Raw genomic sequence first — 21,523 nt, 5'->3', positions numbered from 1 at the left:
TGCGATACAAAACTGTCCTATACAGTGCACAGGAAAAAAGCACTATCTATACCGAAAAGGACACAAGAGTTCTACAGCAGTACTAGCATATTCAAAAAGAAGCTGGAATTAAAATTGTTAGTACAAATGGACTTCAAATTTTGCATGCCTATTATGCAAGGTGTGATCTATAAGACAATACAAAATGTTTAACTAAAGACTTCTAAGGGATTAAAAAAGAATTACAAAATTGGCTTTAATTTAAGGGCAATCAGTATGAGGAAAACCTACAAACCTTCTGGATACCATTAAAATGAATTCTGGAATTCTCCATTCTCCTTTTGGATCCTCAGCAGTTCCTTTTCACATCAAGTAAAACAGAAACAGTAACTTAAAATAAATTGAAAGATAACAAGCATCATCAGCATTTAACACAGGAACTTCATCCATACAAAAATCTTACTTACGTTTGGGTGCATCACTTGTAACAGACTGAATGAAGTCATGTGGGGTCATATATAATTGGCCTTCAAATTCTAAACTGGCAAATATACGAAACCGTTGCTCTCGAGAAGTTGCATAAAGGTCCAGATCTTCAAGGTCTGATCTGCTTTCTGCGATCTTAACAGACAAAAAGAAAATATGAAGGAAAAGTTGTTCTATTGCATTCACCAATGTCTTCAAGACTCACTATAAAGCAAGTTGTAAATGAAAAAGGTGTAAAGTTAAATGCATGCATAAAAGTTTTGCAGGATAAGGGCCTAAGGTTACCAACAGGGTCCTATTAATTTTATTTTCAACCCCCTGTAAGTTTAAACAACAAACGTCCTTTAGACATGAAAACTGGCAAGCTTAGGACAAGTCTACACTTAAAATGCTGCATCAGCGCAGCCTCACTGATGCAACTGCACCGTTGTAGTGCTTTAATGAAGACACTCTATGCAGAGGGGAGAGAGCTCTTCCATATTGGTCTAGTTAATCCACCTCCCGGAGAGATGGCAGCTATGTTGATGGGAGAAGTTCTTCTGTCTAAATAGTGCTCTCTACACAGGGGGTTAGATCAGTATAATTATGTCACTCAGGGGTATAGACCAGACCTTACTCTCAGACAAGAGGAAAACTTTCACTATGTATTTGGAGAGAAAAGTTCAAGGGTACCTTTGTTTGAAAAACTCACAAAAGTCTAACTATAACTGGAAGACAGCTTTGGAATCAAACTTCAGATAATACTTAAAACTTGTACACAGGACAGTTTGAAAGAAAACATGCAATGGGAAGGGAAGAAAATACTATTTATTTTCATTACTTCCATGTGTAAAGTTCAAGTGTGGACAATTTCATATGCAAAAGGTTCTACAGGTGTAAAATTTCTATGGATATCCTGGATTCAATAGCTAGTACTATCAATACTGCTATACTTTGTGAGGAACAAACATAACTCCTCTAAAGTTAAGAAACCGCTTAAATGGCATAACTTCATATGAAGTTCTGAAGTTTGTAAATGCGTGGAGTACTTGAACTCTTGGGATACTGCCAAAGACCTTTCATCTCATCCTGTGGCTGCAGGTGGACATTCCAACCCCTCAGCGCTCTCTCTCTCTCTCCCTACCACACACACACAAGTATTTGTGTTGATTGGCATATTGCTACTGTCAAGTGACTCTATAACTAACTAGAGTAAAATCCCAAAGGATATCAATCCTCATGGTTCTCTTTTCTGTTTTGCACTGTTTAATCTGATAATAGAATATTGGTTTTGTGGGACATGCACATGCACCCCTAACTGCCAACTGCTGCTTGTAAACATTCCTTGGCCATGTAGCTAGACACATGCTTCTATGGAGGCAATATCAAGAAGGAAAAATTAGTATTTCAACCTGTTCATCACAAATGCAGAGAAAAACAACTGCTTAAAAATGAAGAGCAATGATACAGTTAACTTTTACTAATATTTAAAAATCAGAAAGCAATATCTAAGCAACAAAACAACTATAATGTCACTCTAACCTTTTATTCATTTCACAGACATACCATTTAGTTAGTTTTGCCACCTAAACAATTTTGAAACTATTAAGTCAAAGACTACAATTAACAGATCTTAAACAGTAGTTCTTTTTTTTTAAAACCACCCAAGAAACTAGCCACATAAAGTTTGTTTTTAGAGAGGAGTCCAAACACTTCCAACAAAGGGAACAAGCTTAAGAGATGTTTGCAGTTAGCGTCCACCTAACTACAAATGGAAGGTATTTTTTTCAGAAAGCTTTGTAAAGGTGAGGTTTAGATTTCAGTGATTAAAAGGAAAAGGCACGTTTACTGGGTGGTCACAAATGTAGGCTTTCTTGAGTTCTGATTTCAAACATGTAAACATTTAGTCACCTGAAAAAGTAACACACAAGTAAAACTACAGGGGTGAAATAAAACCAAGCTGCCTCTGACTTGTAGCCCTCCCAATGACTAAATGTTTAAATTGGTGTTGTAGACCAGATGCAGGGCTGGGCTCATAAATGGCTGAGTGTCAACAATTGGTTGAAAATTTCCCTTTGTGGCAAGAGTTACCTTGGACTGTAGGTCAGAAATAAAACAAACCAAACAGACAAAAATAAAATACATATAAAAATAAAAATTCAAGCTCATTAGGGACAATCTAGATGAAGTTGCTGTCAATTTTTTCAATTTCTACACTTGCTAAACAAGGGTCCTGTACAAGTATCACCACAGATTTAGCTTGCAAGACTGTATGCAGTCACTTGTTATGCTGCCTCCCCAGTTCTTAGCAGAAGTTAAAATAATTGGCTATGTAAAGCTATTCTATCACTTGGCAAAATAGGTGAGAAACTTTTTGTGATCTGAAGGAAATAATCCATAATCCATGTTGAGAAGGAGGAAGGAGACACTGTATGCAGACCCCATTTACTGAAGAAAAAACAGTAAGTGCATCAAGTATTTGCTTCTGCCAATTGTTAACAAGTTCTGTGAAAGTGAACTTTTTAACTAATCACTTTTTCTCACTCCAAGACAACTCACAAACTGCAAAATTAGCAAGCTAATAAATTTCTCAGTATCAGAGACTCTATTAGGTTGAAAGAAAGTCTATAATCCATACGGTAGTATCATGCAATTCAAAATATTTTTTATTTTTAGAAGTCATTGTTTCAAACCAAGATTACAAGGGTTATCAGTCCCCCACTACCCTCCCATGAAGAAAGTGAAACTGCTTGACCCTCTTTACTGGAGATCCCTCTTTACTGGAGATCCCTGTGTGTGTAAGGCATATTTAATAGGTAGTATTCTGGGGACAAACAAGACCCCTTCTGTGCAGTGCAAACCACACACACAGAGCTCCTTCCAGAAGGCCCAAATATTCTTCTACATTTTAGATTAGCATTTCTATATATTTTAAAATATATCAAAACAGTCAAATCTAATTTAGAAAAAATGTTTGCTACATACAAAGTAATAGTTTATCATAACTGCCACTAAGAATTTTTTTTTAAGATCACATATACACTGACATTACAGTCCTGAGAAGTGACTGTAATTGTGGCATTTTGGGATTCCAAGTTTTAACATTTTCCAATGATTTCCAAAGCAAATGTACAAGGATAAGATGTTTTTTCTAACTGCCTGCCCTGCAAAGTTACTGTGGGATGAGAATGGAAAGCTGGGTTCTTTCCTTCTTGGACATCCATCAGCAGTAATAAAAGATCCTGCAGGCCAAATTGTGCTCTCAAATTATACACGTGCAAACCAGTTGCATTCAGGTTACGCTTTCAGTGAAATTTGTGCAAACCATCCTCTTCAGTGCGTTTACACAAATGTAACAGATTATCCCTGCAATCAGAGTTTTAGTTAACAATTCTGTTTATGATACACATGAAAAAAAGAGAATCCAGCTCATTCCTTCTTAGTTTGTGCAACTTCTGCAGGGCTAAAGAGAGTGGACAATTATTTTTATCTCTAATATTAGCAGATATAATTCTGAATACACACAGGAAACAAGCACAAGTGCCATTTTTGCCCAGTCATCTTTCACAGTAGGGTTGCATTTTAAGAATTTACTAAACAAGTATAATCATAACAGATCACAGTGACTCAAGAGGATCTATGGATAATGGATCACTTAGGAAGTTTTAGCCTACTTTTCTATTCAGGTGCAGTACTTGGAGGATATGTTGAGGTTCCGTGCACTTTGAGGCAATTCTGACCATCTCAAGTAATGTTGCTTATGTTTCCATGGATACACTTCCAATTGTATTTACTGCACTGTCAGACACATACTTTAACATTTCTTAAGTGCTGAGTGCTACAATAAAAATAAAGGTTTCAGAGTAGCAGCCGTGTTAGTCTGTTAGTCTGTATCCGCAAAAAGAAGAACAGGAGTACTTGTGGCACCTTAGAGACTAACAAATTTATTAGAGCATAAGCTTTCGTGGACTACAGCATCCAAAGAAGTGGGCTGTAGTCCACGAAAGCTTATGCTCTAATAAATTTGTTAGTCTCTAAGGTGCCACAAGTACTCCTGTTCTTCTTTTTTTAATAAAAATAAAGTGACACACAGTATGCAAGGAAGTTTTAAGACATGCTTGAATTTAACTCATGTCACTACTTAAGATCTTGCAAGATCTTAAACGACAATGGTGAAATCTTGTTCCACTGACGTCAATGGGGGGCATGGATCAGAATTCACATTGCACTCCCTGTCAGTATCCGGTCCGGGCTGAGGAAGCTAATGATCCAACCAGTGGACCAAATTCGGAGATGAATCCTGGTCACACGCCACCTGAGGCTCACTGCATATACACTAAGAAGACTGAAGTCAATGGGAGTTTTGCCACTGTCTTCAATGGAACTAGGATTTCACCCTATATATGTTGCAATACTTAGACATTTTGTTTTGTGAATTAAGAGCAATACCCATTAATATGAATGTAGCTGCTTTCATTTTTTAGATTAGAACCAAAATACGTTTTACATCTGCCTACAAGCCTATAACAGCAGCCTAATTTACTGTACTGGTATACTGGCTTTCATAGATTCATTTATTATGTATTCGTGTACTATTTATTTATACATATAGTCGGAAACTAGGTAGAATTTTGTCTGGGAAAGATTCCAGTCAGACACTTTATAGTGAAGGAGAGACATAATATCTTTAGGAATACATATTGTTTTCCTTATTTAAACAGAGTTCAGTGTTAGAAGAAAGCAACTCTTATGCATCCGAAGAAGTGGGCTGTAGTCCACGAAAGCTTATGCTCTAATAAATTTGTTAGTCTCTAAGGTGCCACAAGTACTCCTGTTCTTTTTGCGGATACAGACTAACACGGCTGCTACTCTGAAACAACTCTTTCTGCAATTCTTTACCAAGTCACAATACATTTTTCACACTTAATCTCGTTCATAAAGCCTCTAAATATTAAGAATGGGTGAACAGGTTTGCTAAAAAAAATTCCAGACCGATCTTCAGGTACAGCCTCAACCCTACCTTTTTAAAAGTTCATTAAAGAGATCCCCTCTCCCAACGTTCTCCATTACTTGCATATATTACCCATCCTCCCCGTCATTAGAAGATCCCATCCCTGACAATTTTAGTTATGCTTAAGACTACATTTTAGTCACTCGTATTTTTAGTAAAAGTCACGGACAGGTCACCGGCAGTAAACAAAAATTCATGACCTGTGACTGGTCTATGACTTCTACTATACCCCATACTAAATCCTGGGGAGGGGGACAGCCCGGGGGTGCTATGGGTTCTCAGGGGGGAGGCCCAGTGGGTGCTGGGGGCAGGCCGTGGCATGCAGTACGGGACCCTTGCTGGTGCTAGGGCCTTGGGGGGCGGGGGAGGCAGCGCGCAGCCCGAGACCTGTGCTGCTGCTAGGGGGGGTTGGCGGGAATGGCAGGCTCCCTACCCATGCCTCCCCGGAAGTGGCGACATCCCTCAGCTCCTAGGCAGATACGGAGGTGTGGCCACACAGTTCATGCGCTGCCTCCTCCCTGGGTGCCAGCTCCGCACGTTGGTTGGGAACCACGGCTAATGTGAGCTGCAGGCGGAGGCGGCGCACAGAGCCCCTTGGCCATGCCTCCCCTTAGGAGCCGAGGGATGTCGCTGCTTCCAGGGAGCCCCCTCGAGGTAAGCGCTGCCTAGGGCCCTCACCCCTCCCACACCCCAACCCCCAGCCCTGAGTGCCCCACCCAAACTCTTGCTGCTGCTGCTGGGGAGTGGGGGGGGAGATTGGAGGGGCGATGGCCCAAGACTGCCCCAACCAACTGCACCAGCCACTGCAGAAGTCACGGAGGTCATGGAATCCATAACTTTCATGACCTCCGTGACAAACTCGCAGCCTTAGTTATGCTACAACTTGCTCCCTGTCTATTTAACTCATGTACATTCTGGTGCACCTTTGACCGCATAAGTCTCAGAGTTGGGGAAGTTTTATTGAAGCAGCACGAGTACCAAAACAGATGGATCATTCAGGAAGATTCAAAAAGCCAGGCAAATTCTAAAGGAAAGTACAGTGGTGTTGACAAAGTAGGGGGGTAAGAGTCAAAAAGACTTCAATTTCTATTTGAAGTTTTTAAAGCTTATCCAAACCAAATCTCTCAGTAATTATCGGCAATCTTCAAAAACTTTCATGAATGCATATCTCTGACAAATAAAAGAAAAAAAGATTTTTCAGACTTCTGTTTACTAATCCTCTTGGCAATCTTGTCTACTACTTACAATGATCTTATATCATGTTATAGTTCTGTGCCTTTTAAAAACTGGACGTGGCCATTTCCCTTAAGTACACTGTCACGAATCTCTGATTAGCAGTACTTTCTCAATTTTATGAATAGCAGGTTAGTTCTGGTTTACCTCGTCTGCTGACCTACTTCGCTTAAGAGGATTTACCAAAAAACAAACAAACAAAATGTACAACACTTTTTCTTTCAGCCTCAAAATTAACCTTTCTATTCACAAACAAGAATCTTTTTTTAAATAAAGTATTAAGGTTGAAAGTATGAGTCTCACTGACACCCAAAAACAAACAGTATAAAACCCCTAAACATTAGAAATCTGGAACTGAGCAGTTAAGGGACTCAGCCAGTTGCCTGCTGTCATGTAAATCTTCATCATTTACCATCATGTCATGACTTATATGGTCAGCCCAGTCATAGCTTTTTTATGTTGGGGTTTTGGTCCCCTTATCTTTTATTTTTTAAAATAGTACATAACTTTTGTAAGGAAAATTTAATACTTTTTTGCCACTGTAACATATTTTCAAACAACTCTTTTTAATGAAGTTACCTGTTTCTGAATATCCCTGGGTGTTTTATTTAGGGTGTGTAGTGGGGCAGTTGCCCCACTCCTGAGGAACAGGGGGGTTAAAACAGCCCTGGAGAGGGCTACAGCTGGGAACAGTGGGGCTGATTGGGAAAAGCAGCCTCAGCTGGGGGCCACACCCCAATCAGGCTGAGGCTGGCTTACTGAGAGCCCAGCTGGCCCTTATAAGAGGGCTGGGGCCAGAAGCCAGAGCCAGATTCTCTCTCTAGTGGTAGAGGGAAGGGCCTGGAAGCTGAGAGGGTACTAAGACTGGAGCAGGGCTGGGGGAAGGCTAGAGGAGCTAGAGAGCTCCAGCCTAGAAACCCTGCAGGCCTTGTTAAAGGCCAAAGAAGGTACTGGGGTTGCAGAGGACAGCCAAAGGCAGCAGGTCCAAACCCCCCCCCCCCCCCCCCCCCGCTTGTGGGTGATGAGTGGCATATACACTGCAGTCTGCCCCAGTGAACGGGGGCTAGATCGGGACTGGCAGTAGCCATAGTCTGAGGTAGGGTGGGGGTTCCCTGGGGAGGAGAGACCCAGATCTGTGGGGTCCAGGAGGGACTTGGGCCCAGTGCAAGCGGGACACTGGCCTGCAGAGGGCGCTCCTGAGCTGGGAATGCTAATTCCCTGGATGACCAGCAGGAAGCGCTGCAGGGTTAGAGTCCCACACTGTTATAGGGTGTTATTTCTTGTAGTTTTTTTTTTTTTCTTTAAAAGAGTGACAAATATAAATAGGTTTGGTGTATAAGGTCAGCAGGAGGGAAGTCCTTCTTTGACAGACCTTTCAAAGCAGGACTCTTTTGGAGACTTCAGCAATTCCATAGGAGATAGGTTAGTGTGGTGGGGAAGTGGGTAGGAAATAGAAAAGTGGATGGTGGAGGGAAGGGCTTTTATCCACATTCAAAGCTTTACAGTCTCTAAAGCTTTATATCCAGAAAGTTAAGCATTTTAAAGTTTCATATGAATAAAACTGCTTTTCTTGATCCACCTACACTCCATCATCTGACAACCTGATCTCTTGTCATATGGACATCCATGTCTTGCCAGTACTTTTTCTCCTTACCAGTGCGCTCACTCCTCCCATACAAACCTCTATTTTAAAATCCGAGAGCCTGGCCACTCTCCATATATCACCACCACCCCAATCCTCAACCTCCAGTTCATGTCCCTCCAAGTTTCACTCCAAAACTCCCATACCATCACTCTCCAGCTCAGCACAGGAGCAGCACAAGGTCAGTTTATACTGATAAAGTTAATTTTAAACCTTGTTCTGTATACACATGAAAACAGATCTATAGAAACACAGCCATAGCCAAAGGTAACAGGAAAGAAGCACCCTGGCCCTTGGCACACACACCTCCAAGCTTTTCCCTTCTGGCCCAATTTGCAAGGTGTCAGGATGTATCGTCCTGGCTTTCTTCTGCCTAGTCCAGAAACAAAGCCAAAGCTTTGTTTTTCTTCTCAGCTAAAGCTAAGCAACAGCCAACAATTTAAAATCTCTTGCAATAAGTACAGATTAATGGTCCGTTCCTCCTTGTTGCCCTGCATTGGGCCCTGGTTTATTGAATCTGTTTCCTGTTTGGGAAGGGATGGAGAGGTAGAAAAAGCAACCATATGTGTACCGCCTCTTTGAATCCTTGCTCTAATGAGTTCCTAGGTACGCCCTCCCCTAACTACCTAAGAGAAGGTTATAGAATCATAGAAATGTAGGGCTGGGGACTTTGTCCTCTGATATCTGTTGGTGCTGAACTGAAGAAAAAGGGATCCTGATGGATATGCTGGGGGACTGTCTAACAGTCAGGTAACTGTGGAAAGAGACAGACAATAATTAAAATAATGCTTGGCTTCAGCAATCAACCCTCAGCTGAAAATTATATCATAGGTTACATATGTACTACACTGATTCTTGAGGGCCGCAAAAATTGTCAAGCCCATGATTCTACAAAAATGGAAGAGTAGGCTTGTTCCCAGACTAGAGCAGTGGTATTCAGATGTGTCTGAACTGTAGTGAAGGAAGAGTAACTCATCCATGCAGAGATCAAGTAAATAAATTTGAAGAAATTTGGACAATGTTTCTTTATTCAAATGTATCAAAATTGCTGAGATAGCACAAACAATGCCTGACATCTCCACTTTTCCCCTCTCTTGTGCCCCCGCTTTCTCTTTTTGCCTATTTGTGAATGCTTATGTGTGTCTCTTTTATTCCCATCCTAACATGTTCTGGCTGTGTATTAGTCTGATTTTGTAGTATGTTCTTGAAGCTTCGACACACTGCATAATTGCACTGGATAGCTTGTGACATGTGTGGTATTTGGTAACATACAAGCAGTACGTCATTTAACATCGTATTTTTTATTATTTCTTTATTAAACTTTTTAAAAAATTAATCCCAAAAGAAAGAAACAGAGGGCCGGAAGAGACCTCAAGAGGTCATCTAATTCAGGTCCCTACACTGAAGCAGGACCAAGTATTCTGCAAAATTCTGCACTGTGCAGTAGGGCACAGAATTCCCCCAGGAGTAAATCTACTAGTCTTAATTCATTGCTAGTAATTTAACAGTCTTTATCAGAGACATTGTTGAATATACATAAAGCACCTTAATTCAGGTCAACCCATTAGTCCAACCTAAAACCAACAGCCTCTTCTCACTGTCAGCTCCCAGACCCTGAAGAGTCTACTCATTTTTGTAAAGCCACAGTAACACATCTTTCTTTAGTCCAAACTTATTCATGTGTTTATATAGCTGTTATCTTAACAGCTTTCTATAACTCATTTAGTTGGTGTCCTTTGACCCAATGACCATCTATATGTGCTGTATTGATGTCATTTTCATTTTTTTGCTACTGTACTTCATCATTTCTTCTTTCAGCTGAGTTTGGTCTTGCAGGTAAGAACTGCAAGTGTCTGATTTAGTCTATACACTTGACCATCATTCAGTTTCAAATAGGTAGGTTATGCAATTCTCTGCCATAATTCTTTTGATTTAAAAAAAAAAACGCAACTGATATTTAAAATGTATTCCTTCCCTTATATTCTTCTTGAAAAAATAAACAGGTAAACTGTGCAGACGATAAACCTTGCTGTAATTATGTTCTACAACAGGGGTTGGGAACCTTCGGCATATGGCCCATCAGAGTAATCCGCTGGCAGGCCACAAGACATCTTGTTTACATTGACGTCCACAGGCACGGCCCCCCACAGCTCCCAGTGGCCATGGTCCGCCGTTCCCAGCCAATGGGAGCTGTAGGAAGCTGCAGGCCACAGGGATGTGCTGGACACCGCTTCCCACAGCTCCCATTGGCCGGGAACAGCGAACCGCGGCCACTGGGAGCTGCGGAGGGCCGTGCCTGCAAATGGTCAATGTAAACAAGATGTCTCATGGCCCACCAGCAGATTACCCTGATAGGTCACATGCCGAAGGTTGCCGACCCCGTTCTACAATTTAATGATGTCAAAGACACTAATTCAATGTTCAATAATGTCAAATAGGCCAGCCAAGATAAGTACAACAAGGACTGCCACAAGGTAGTGCTTCCAGAGTCCATAAACACTACACAAAGAACTTCCAACACTTCCGCTCCTCCATGGGTTAACAGCTGGATGTAAAGCAGCACAAATTTCAGGCATAAGACACAAAATAAGAGCAATAGGTATCTGACAATATTCATCCACAGGGTGGGCTGATTTAAATCACCAAGAGGAAAGCTGGGATTTAAATCAATTTTAATCAACCTTTCCCATTTGTACTTCAGTTATTTTCTAAAGAAAGGTACAGTCTCATTGGTTAATATAATCATTAAAACCATTAAAAACATGCTTCTTTACACCTAATTATAACCCAGTGCAACAGTAACTCTTCTATGATATCACACAACTGCATGACAGTGGTCCCCAATGGTGATCTCCCCACACCGAATTGGCTCAGTATGGGCCAGCAGCGCTTGGGGGTGGCCAGTTTCCAGATGGCAATTGTGACTTGCTTGTCCACAGATAGGGTGCGCCACATGCTGCTCTGATGCCACTGTACTCCAGGATTAGCACAGCATATCTCCAAAAAGGATGCCTTCTTCCCATTCTAAAGTTCTCTCACCACTGCTGGTTATCTCAGATCTGCAGGTGAATCCTTTCCTATCAAAACATTCTGGTTACCTGAGCTCAGAATCTGCACTGTACGCTGTGAAGCTGCTCCAGGAACCAGTCCTCTCCTACTATCAGTTCCTCGGTGTCTCTCTTCCTCCTCATCTACGTCCCACTTCCACCAACACTGAAGATGCTCCATCTATTCAGTGGTGTGGCAGGCGAAGTCTCCAGCTGCTATGTCTGTTCAGTGATGCGGCAGGCAAAATCTGCAGTCAAGTTCTGCCAGCTGAGTGCTAAAATACAGCCCAAGCAGTCTGTGTGTTTCAGAGGTTGCCAGCATAGTGGTGAGACAGCAATTCAGAAGTGGCCCTAGACCACCCATAAAGGCAATACGAGGCAAAGACAGATGAATCACGGGATTTAAAACAATTTGAACTAGCTTCTGCATGTATCCCACAATGCAGTGACAAAAATCCCATAATGCAGAATGCTCAGCAGTGAAGCATACCCTCTGAGAACACCATGCAGCAAGCTGCCCATGTGTACCCAGTGATGTACGCTGACAGAGGCACACCATCCCATGTTCATGCTATTATTGCAGCTTGGCTACTGCATGTAACCTGAGGTGCAGCAAAAAGCTGCTGATTCTCTCTCTCTCTCTCTTTCACACACACAAGCACGCACGTAGACAAGCCCTTAGAAAATTCTGAATGGTACACAGCAATAGCATAATAAAATAAAAAGCAAGTGACAAAATTGATGTTCCTGCCCATATTCCAATGGCATGCTTTAAATGTCTAAAAACACTCACACATACTTCTGCATAAAAGATATTTCACAGCAATTTTATAAAATGGATTAGTTCATGTTAGCAGTCATAAGCAAACCTACAGCAGCCAAGTGTTCACACATTATGAAAAGTGTTTTCCCTTAAGATACATTTTACTGTCAGGTTACCAACATCAGGGAGAATAAAAGGCCATTTTGAAAATTAAACAGTATTCTGGCAATATCTTTTTGAAGGGACATATGTTTAAGCATATCTTACAAACATATCCTGAAAAACTAGCAACCTTCTCAAATGGGGCCTACAATAGTCTCAAAATCAAAGTTATTTTGTATAACCTAAAATATGTCCAGAAATTATGATGCTCACCTACTAAACAGATGTTAGGGGCTAGATGACCCTCTATGTTCCTGAAAGTCACTTCCCAGAAGTATTGTATTTAGAGCAGATAAGACTAAAAACACTGATGTAAACACTGTTGCAGGACTTGGGGAAATTTTAGTCTTTTTTATTAAGAGGCATATTTGTACAGTATACCTGACATTTAGGGAAGCATATTATATTTAGGATCAATCATGAAAGTGTTGCTTTAAACAAAAGAAAAATAAAAGTCTTAGAAGATGGATAGTCCTATTGTGTAATACTGCTGTGTGCTATTACATAGCTACCACTTTTTGCCTTAAATATGGTGGTATTCCAATAGTGACTGAGGCAATTTGTGTATAAAACGGTTCACTTGTAAGTTGAGTAACTTTATAAGTGCTTTAGGAGTGAAGCGTAAATTATTCTATGTAAAATTATTCTCTTTTATTCTCACTTCTCTCTCCTCATTCCCCACTCAAATGGAAATATCAGAAGTGTGAGTGGGTCTCTTGCTGTGTACAAAACTCATTCCTGCCTAGGAGTTTGTGACATTGCACTCCATATGATTTTATGAAAATATGTTAATGAGTAAATAATGTAACTGGAATATGCTTCATACAAAAGGTCTCTTGTAAGGTATCATTACAAAGCTTAAACGCTACTGAGTGTGGTCATCCTATTTGTATAAATGTATCATTCTTGTATCTGAAACTAGAAATATGAAATATAACTCTGCATAATTACAATAGTACCTCAAAGTGTGGGCCATTAATGGTGGTTTGGAATCTTGATGGCTCTGTTTACTTGCAAACATTCCTGTGAATCAGACTGGGAAGAATGAAGGCTTGGGGTCTCACAGGACATGTGACCATGTCACCTGGTACTGGAATCCATCTTAAACCTGGTGCTTTTCTATTTAGAAGGAGGGCTGGGGACCCAGAAAGACAAAAGATTCCTGCCTTGTGCCAAAGCTATATAAGGGGGTGGAACAGAACAAAGGGGCTGCAGTCATGAGAAATCCCCTAGCTACCACCTGAACTGGAAAAAGGACTTATTTTGCTTGGTAACTTACTTTGTTCTGTCTGTTATTAGTTGGAACCACTTAAATCCTACTTTTTATATTTAATAAAATCACATTTTGCTTATTCATGAACCCAGAGTAGTAATTAATATCTGGGGGAGCAAACAGATGGACAATTTGAGTTTACCCTGTATAAGCTTTATACAGAGTAAAACTGATTCATTTGGGGTTTGGATCCCATTGGGAACTGGGTAGCTGGGTGCTAGAGACAGGAGCACTTCTTAAGCTGTTTTCAGTTAAGTTTGCAGCTTTCGGGGGACATGGTTCACACTGGGTCTATGTTTGCAGCAGGCTAGCATGTCTGGCTCAACAAGACTGGGTACTGAAGTCCCAAGATAACAGGGAAAACGGGCTCAGAGGTAGTCTCAGCATATCAAGTGACAGTCCCAAGGGGGTCTCTGTGATCCAACCCGTCACAGAGTTCATCTCTGTTATTCCACAGTGGACATAATAGCAAGTCGCAAAGCCCTGAAACACCTGTACTCACCAAGAGTTCAGCATATATCATCCAAACTTCCCCGGAGACTTGTTTAATCCCAGGCTTCTCACTTTAGTACTTCATATCCATCCTACTACCTATCTAATCTCAGAAATCTGCTCAGCTGTTTATAGCTCTGTTTATAGTGAGAGCTACCTGGTGTAGCTACCCAGGTGGCAGAGTAAAATATCTTTGCACCTCCATAAAATGTCCTAACGCCAGGATCCCATTTTGCACAATGGCATAAAAAAATTAAACTGCTGCAGTTTCTGTGAACTCTTAATATATTTGAAAGCAGTACTTACAAGGCTATGGCTCAATTTTAATGAAAATAAGGCATTCCTATAAACACCACAAAGGACAGGTTCACTGCCAAGTGTTTGTCTCATGTTACTTTAGGTCAGTAATTCAAAAGTTTCACTCTGGCAAAAGAGCTGGTTTTCCCATGGAGACAAGGTTAATGCCAAATAAAGGATTTGCTGCTTGAAAATTAGGAAAACTGATGCCTACAAGCTGATAATGCTCTAGAAAGGTAACCTGAACTAATTATATAAGTTATCTAAATTCAGAACAATACATTGCCTTTCACCACCTCAAAGCATCAACAAATGATGTGAAATAGTCTACAGGCTATATAAGGCAAGAAAAAATTGCCCTATCATAAGCCATCTCCACGTAAGAGAGAAGACTTTGCTATGCTCCAGATCACATAAGTATTACTTTGGCTTTTTCTAAATGACACAAAGAAAGAAGACTAGCATTGGATTTCACCTAAAGACGCCACTATTTACTACTAGGAAATATCTTTTCCTAGCAGTCAAATATGTATTAGTTTAATCTTTTAACAATTATGTTTTAAATGAGCAGATTTCACTGCATTTCTTCTTACAAAGTAACCTGTCTCAAATCAATGAGGTTCTATACAAATCATTAAAATAAAAAGGTTTTCAAAGAAATTCTGTACTCAGCTTCCTTCATTTATATTTGGCTTCAGGCTTATTTAATATGCTTCCAAGTAGATAAAAGCAGTATAAATTTTATTTTCATGGTGGGTGGCCAACAGGTTAAACATCAAATTCTCTGCGTGGGAAAACCCCAAAGTAGACAAAACAGTTTTGATGCTTGGCAAAGTTCTATTTCTAGTAGAGAGTGCTTAGAAGTAGTACAGCCAACACTCCTAACTGATCTCTCTTAAAATGTGAGACAAGGATATTATGTGAAAACATTTACAAGCATTGCAAGATGGAATGTATTTAAAATATTGTGTAGAATGACTGGTTTGAATAAGACTTTTCAGGGAATCCTTACGATAAAGTTTAACTATAACATAACTACAGTATTCCAAAATAGTAACATTAGCACTAACATTTTACATTAAACTTTTGATGGTTAATGATTCTGTTTTTATTTTTCAGCTATCTAGATGTATAAGTTACCAATATTCCATCATTAATATTGATTATGAAAAAAGGTTTAGCGCTATGTAGATGTGCTAGGAGCAGAATGGTTTGGAATCTGGAATTCTCAAATGCCAGCGTTCTCAAAATGTATTCTTTATTATGCTTCTATAAGTGTTTTACATTACCTGTTTAAGAAGTTACTTGTGATATTAATATATTATACAATTTAGTACAAAGCTACAATAATACAATATTAAGACTACACGTTTAAAACACTAGACACACAAGAGTTAAGTTTCTATTGTTAACTTGCCCACATTGCACATACTATACACACACACACACACACAGTCTGAGGTATGTATTAATAGCCTACTTAGTAATCAAAAGATCTTGTGTGTGTGCTATAGAGGCAAGTTAATGTTATGAAAACCCTAATTTTTGTATTTCCTGACATTCCTTACAGAACTGGACAGTCCTCTTTGCTTTCAAGTAAAAGGCCTCATAGAACTGTTACTTACCATACAAAGGTTCTTCGAGATGTTGTAGTCAGTATGATTCCCACTATAGGTGCACATAGGCCTCGTGCTGAGACCAGGGGATTTTTGTTTTGTTTTTAAAACTAGTATCCAGCTGTGCTGTGCATGCAGCCCATTCTGACAGCCCTCAGCTGCAGGATGTTCATGTGTAATTTCAGTCTTGAGACTACATGCCTCGTATTTGCAGATGGTTCAGGTAGGCAGCTCAGCCTGTCCCATGTGTGTCCATATAAAAGCCATCATCAAGAAGGGGACCAAGAATGACACGAATTCCTCCAGCCCCGCATATATACTGGGCCTACCCACCAATCAAGTTCTCAGAGGACTTGAGGTGGAACCATGATCCTGCTATTTACATGATGTCTGGGTGAGGAAATATGCATACCTCAGCCGCAACAGTAAAGGCCACAGGTGAAGTCTGGCAGCAGTGTCACGTGTGTGCACCTGACAGGTGGCCTAAGAGTTCTACACATGCACACCCTCATCTTCATATGCCACTCACTGCAGAAATCTGAACCTGTCCTCTGGCACATAGGTCTTTGCTGATCTGGAGTCACAGCTCTTGTGAGTAGTCTAAGAGATGGTTTCTCAGTTCACAAGGAATCTTAGCTGAGAGAACAGGTAAAGGATATATTCCAAGGCTGACGGTCTCCAGGATCAGGTCAGAACAGATCAGCCAGTCATCCAGGTACAAGCAGATGTGGATTCCCTGTCTTCTTAAAGCGTGTTGCAACCAGGGCCGGTGCAAGGATGTTTCGCACCTAGGCGAAACTTCCACTTTGCGCCCTCCCCGAGCTCTGCGGCAGCTTCTCCCCCTCCCAGGCGCCTCCCCCCCGCAGCAGCTCCCCACCCACCCCGGCTTGGAGAGCCGTGTGGCAGCTCCCCACCCCAGCTCACCTCTGCTCCACCCCCTCCCCGAGCCCTGTGGCAGTTCCCCACCCCCACCACCCTGAGGCACCTCCCCCACAGCAGCTTCTCCCCCCCCTTGGGGCAGCCATGCGGCAGCTCCCCACCCCAGCTCACCTCTGCTCCGCCTCCTCCCTAAGCACACCGTCACTGCTCCACTTCTCCCGCCTCCCAGGCTTGCGGCGCCAATCAGCTGTTTGGCGCCGCAAGCCTGGGAGGGAGAGAAGCAGAGCGGGATGGCATGCTCCGGGGAGGAGGTGGAGCAGAGGTGAGCTGGGGCAGGGAGTTCCCCTGCATGCCACCACCATTCCTTACTTGCTGCAGGCGGCCCTCCCCGCGTCCCCCTGCCCCAGCTCCCTCCGCCTAAATGCCGACGACGACCGGGGCGGCGGAAGATCCGGCTGCTGTGGTCGCCGCCGAAGAAAATGCCACCCCCCAAATGCTAGTGTCCTAGGCGACCGCCTAGGTCGCCTAATAGGTTGCACCGGCCCTGGTTGCAACTACTGCCAGGCATTTTGGTGCTGGGGATGCTCTGAAGGGAAGAACCATTATTGGTAATAATTAGGCCCCACTGATAGTCTTAGGTACTTCCTATGGGCCAGGTGGATTGAAATGTGGAAGTATATATCCTGTAAGTCAAGAGTCACAAGCCAGTCTTGAGCGGGAGAGATAGAATGACAGAGGCAAATGTTCAGGATGGTATGTAATATGTTGAGTCTTCTCAGGTTGAGTACTGGACAAAGACCCCTTTCTTCTATAGAATGAGGAAATACTAGGAGAAGCCTCTTCCCTTGAACTATTTTGGGACCTGCTCTATGACTCCTGGATGAAGCAATGAAGCCACTTCTGGTTTTGGTGGGCTCTCATAAGATAGGTCCCTGAAGAGGGAAAGGGGTAAAGAGTGGAATTAAATGTATACCCACCTGTACCTATTGGGTTCCGGGAAGTGGGCGGGCGTAAGCCCGCCCCCTGCTAAAGGATCTCCCCCCAGCCTAAGGGGAGGATCCATAGGACCTGGAACTCAAATAATTACGGGGGACAACTAATGTAAAAACAGGGACAGGAGTGTGGTCAAAGGGTCAAAAGAAGAGAACCAGACGGGGACACCGAGCAGAGAACCCCGGACAGCGCCCACTGCTCCTCAAAGGTGTCAAGGGAGCCAGTGGACGCCGCCCAGAGGAACTCTGCCCGGATACGTGAACGGATAGAGGATCGGAAACAGGCCCCACAGTCACAGGCACCTCCATCGGCCAACCTCCTCTCCCTGGTTTTATAGATGGCCTGTTTAGCCAGTGCCAAGAGGAAGTTGACCAGGAGGTCCCGTGACTTTGTGGGGCCACGGATAGGGAGTGCATAAATGAGAAGGTGAGGGGAAAAGTGTAACCAAAAACGTAACATAATGTCGGTGAGGAGTCGGTGTAGGGGCTGCAACCTGGCACACTCTAAGTAAACGTGAGCCAGGGTCTCCCTCACGCCGCAGAAAGGACAGGTGTCCAGGACAGGGGTAAACCGCGCCAAGTACACGCCCGTGCTCACGGCCCCATGAAGGAGCCGCCAGCTGAGATCCCCGGCGGGCCTCGGGACCAGAGTGGAATAAAGGCTGGCCCACCGGGGCTTCTCACCCTCGACAGCTGGCAGAAGGTCCCGCCACTTTGTATCGGAGCGTGACACGAGGGTGAGGAAGTGAAGAGTGTGGAGCACAAGCGTGTAGAGATGTTTCCTTGGCGCGGTCAGGAAACGAACCGGCTGCAAGTCGTGCAGCCGGCTCACGGAGAAGGGGCGGGGGGGCCGGTTGGGTCCACGGGGCAGGGGCTCAATGAAAAGGTCCGGAGGGCCAGGGGTGGAGGGTGGGCGGGGCGTGCCCTCATGCAGGATCCGGTCGAGGCAAACCCGAGCAGCGGGCGGCAAAGCGGCCCTCACCTCCTGAAGTACGCGCTGGGGAGTACAAGGCCTGGAGAGCCCCATGCGCCGAGCGAGCGTCAGGGGATCCAGCCAGTCTCCCCGGTCGTAGTCCAGGAGGTCTCCGACTCTAGTGACTTCTGCCAGGACCAACCTCTGGCGCACCGCGGGGGACTCCGCCACCTGCACACGAAGCTGGGGATTGTGTAGCAGGGGCTCCACGAGGAGATCTGCCCCCTCGGTGGCCGCCACGGACCTGGTCGCTGAGAACAGTTTCCAGGTCCGGAGGAGGTCCTGGTAGAATACCGGCAGCCCGGAGAGGTCTCGCGGAAGACCTCTCGGAACGAGATAAAAGAGCTGCCGGTCGTATCGGAGCCCTCGGAAGCGGCGCAGGAAGGCGTGCGCCAATACGCTCCACGCCGGACTACCTGCACCATAAAGGAGCCTCTGCAGGGCCTGGAGGCGGAAGACATGGACCTGAGTGTGGAGGCACTTCAGGCCCTGCCCTCCCTCCTCCAGGGGTATACCCACCTGTAGTGAGGTGAACAGCCGCTCCAGCCCTGAAGGGGTTGAAAAAGCCCTGCAGAGGGCTGGGGCTGTGGAAAGGGGCAAAACCCCGGCTGATTGGGGAAGCAGCTGCAGCTGGGCCACGTCCCAATCAGAGCCCAGCTGGCCCTATAAAGGCTTGAGCCAGGAGCAGTGAGACACTCACTCTCTGCATTCAGAGAGAGAAGGGCCTGGCTGCAGGGAGCTTGAGACAGGGTATCTGAATGGAACAGGGCTGGGGAAAGGCAGAGGAGCTCCAGCCTGGAAAGTCCAGGCTGTGGGCCAACAGGTACTGGGGGTTGCAGAGGGTAGCCCAGGGGTAGGCAAAGGCAGCAGGTCCAAACCCAACCTTGCCTGTGATGAGTGGCTGATACTGCAGTTTGCCCCATGGAGTGGGGCTAGCTGGTGACTGGCAGTAGCCTTACACTGAGGCAAGGTGGGGTTAATGGGTGAGGAGTCCCCTGGGAGGGGAGACCCAGCATGTGTGGGTACTACTGGGGGGGCAGCACCCAGAGCAAGGGGCACTGGGGTCTGGGAAGGGACATGGGGCCAGTGACAAGGCGGATCACTGGCCTGCAGCGGGTGCTCTGGGCTGGAAATAGAGCTAATTCCCTGAGACCAGCAGGAGGCACTGCAGGGTGAGTCTGCCCTCCCCCCCCACACACACACCTATCTGACTCACGTCCTGGCAGACTCTGCTTGCTGGGATGGGATGAGGCAGTTTCCAAAAATTGTGCTCTCTCAATTAGGTTTGATGTGGCTCTCAACTATCTCATCAAATCTGCTCATGTGTAAGACTACAATTCCATCATGGAGGTTAAAGATTCCATGACTTTCTGGACCTGCCCAAACAGCTGACCAGTGGCCAGCCCAAACAGCAGCTGGGGTTAGGTCAGCCCCTTTGGGGCTGGAGCAGTAGCAGTCAGCCCTGCTGCAGGAGCAGCAATGAGGCTGGAGCAGCCACCCCAGGGTGTTTTTAGTAAGTCAGGGACTGGTTGCAGGCTTCTGTGAATTTTTGCTTATTGCCCACAACCGGTCCCTGACTTTTACTAAAAATACTGCTAACAGAAACAGTTTCTCCTCCCTTGGTGTTCACAGCTCAACTGCTAGCAGAGCACCTCACCCTCCCTGATTGAACTAACCTCATTATCTCCACACTGATTTATACCTGCCTCTGGAGATTTCCATTACTTGCATCTGAAGAAGTGAGGTTCTTACCCACGAAAGCTTATGCTCCCAGTACTTCTGTTAGTCTCAAAGGTGCCACAGGACCCTCTGTTGCTTTTTACAGATTGAGACTAACACGGCTACCCCTCTGATACTTCACCTTACTCATGTGTTATAGGAGCAGGGTGCTCCTCTGAGGAAGAGGAAGGCTGGTGCCCCTGTTGTGTCTTGGATGCTTCTTGACATGCTTTGCCAACGCAGACCACCATATGCGTTGTTTCAGCTGGGGCTGAGGACTGTCTGGCTTCTAGTACAGAGCAGGGGTGTATGAAGGGTAGTTTGAGTCTTTCATGAAGCACAGAACATTTTCTATCCACTTAAACACCTCTGAGCCCTCAGTTATGGCCTGCAACTCTTTTGGGCTACAGCCATGATGCTCTGCACATGGTCATCACGGTTGCCAGACTTGGCTGGTGCCAGCAGAGACTGCTATCTTAAGAAGTGCTCCTTAACCCCAGCCCTTGACATTGTGCAGGGCTTGATGAACGTCTGTCCAGAGACTTTGCAGTATTTTTTTTTTTTTAAATGGGAAATATAACAGGGTGGGACTGACCCCTCCGGCACCTCCTGCTGGTTGTCCTCGGAATTAGGTCTCCCAGCCTTGGAGCGCCCTCTGCAGGCCAGTGATCTGCCTTGCCACTGGCCCCATGTACCTCCCTGGTGCCCCTTTCTCTGGGTACTGCCCCCTGGCAGTACCTCCACAGTTCTGGGTCTTCCCCCTCCCACGTGAACCCTCACCCACTATCCCCACTTCGCCTCAGTCTTGGCTACTGCCCAGTCTCCATCTAGCCCCAGTTCACTGGGGCAGACTGCAGTATCAGCCACTCATCATAGGTAAAGGGGTTTGGAACTGCTGCCTTTGCCTACCCATAGGCTGCCCCCTGAAACCCAGTACCTAATAGGCCTTACCAGGCCTGCAGCCTGGGGCTTTCCTAGGC

At 44.3% G+C, this 21,523-nt stretch overlaps 1 protein-coding gene across 7 annotated transcripts in view; it reads right to left on the bottom strand.

Moving 5' to 3' along the window:
• Window positions 1–21,523, bottom strand: part of MICU3 (mitochondrial calcium uptake family member 3) — a 125,069-nt gene that overhangs the window by 91,920 nt on the left and 11,626 nt on the right. For all 7 annotated transcript variants that reach the window (XM_054029579.1, XM_054029581.1, XM_054029582.1 and 4 more), the window contains exon 2: window positions 447–600. In XM_054029579.1, the coding sequence (XP_053885554.1) occupies window positions 447–600 (154 nt within the window). The remainder of the gene's footprint in view (window positions 1–446; window positions 601–21,523) is intronic.

This window comes from Malaclemys terrapin, chromosome 5 (assembly GCF_027887155.1).
Source record: "Malaclemys terrapin pileata isolate rMalTer1 chromosome 5, rMalTer1.hap1, whole genome shotgun sequence".
NCBI classification, from domain to species: domain Eukaryota; kingdom Metazoa; phylum Chordata; order Testudines; family Emydidae; genus Malaclemys; species Malaclemys terrapin.
The sequence above is the reverse complement of the archived record's forward strand: the minus strand, read 5'-3'. Positions and strand labels throughout refer to the sequence as shown.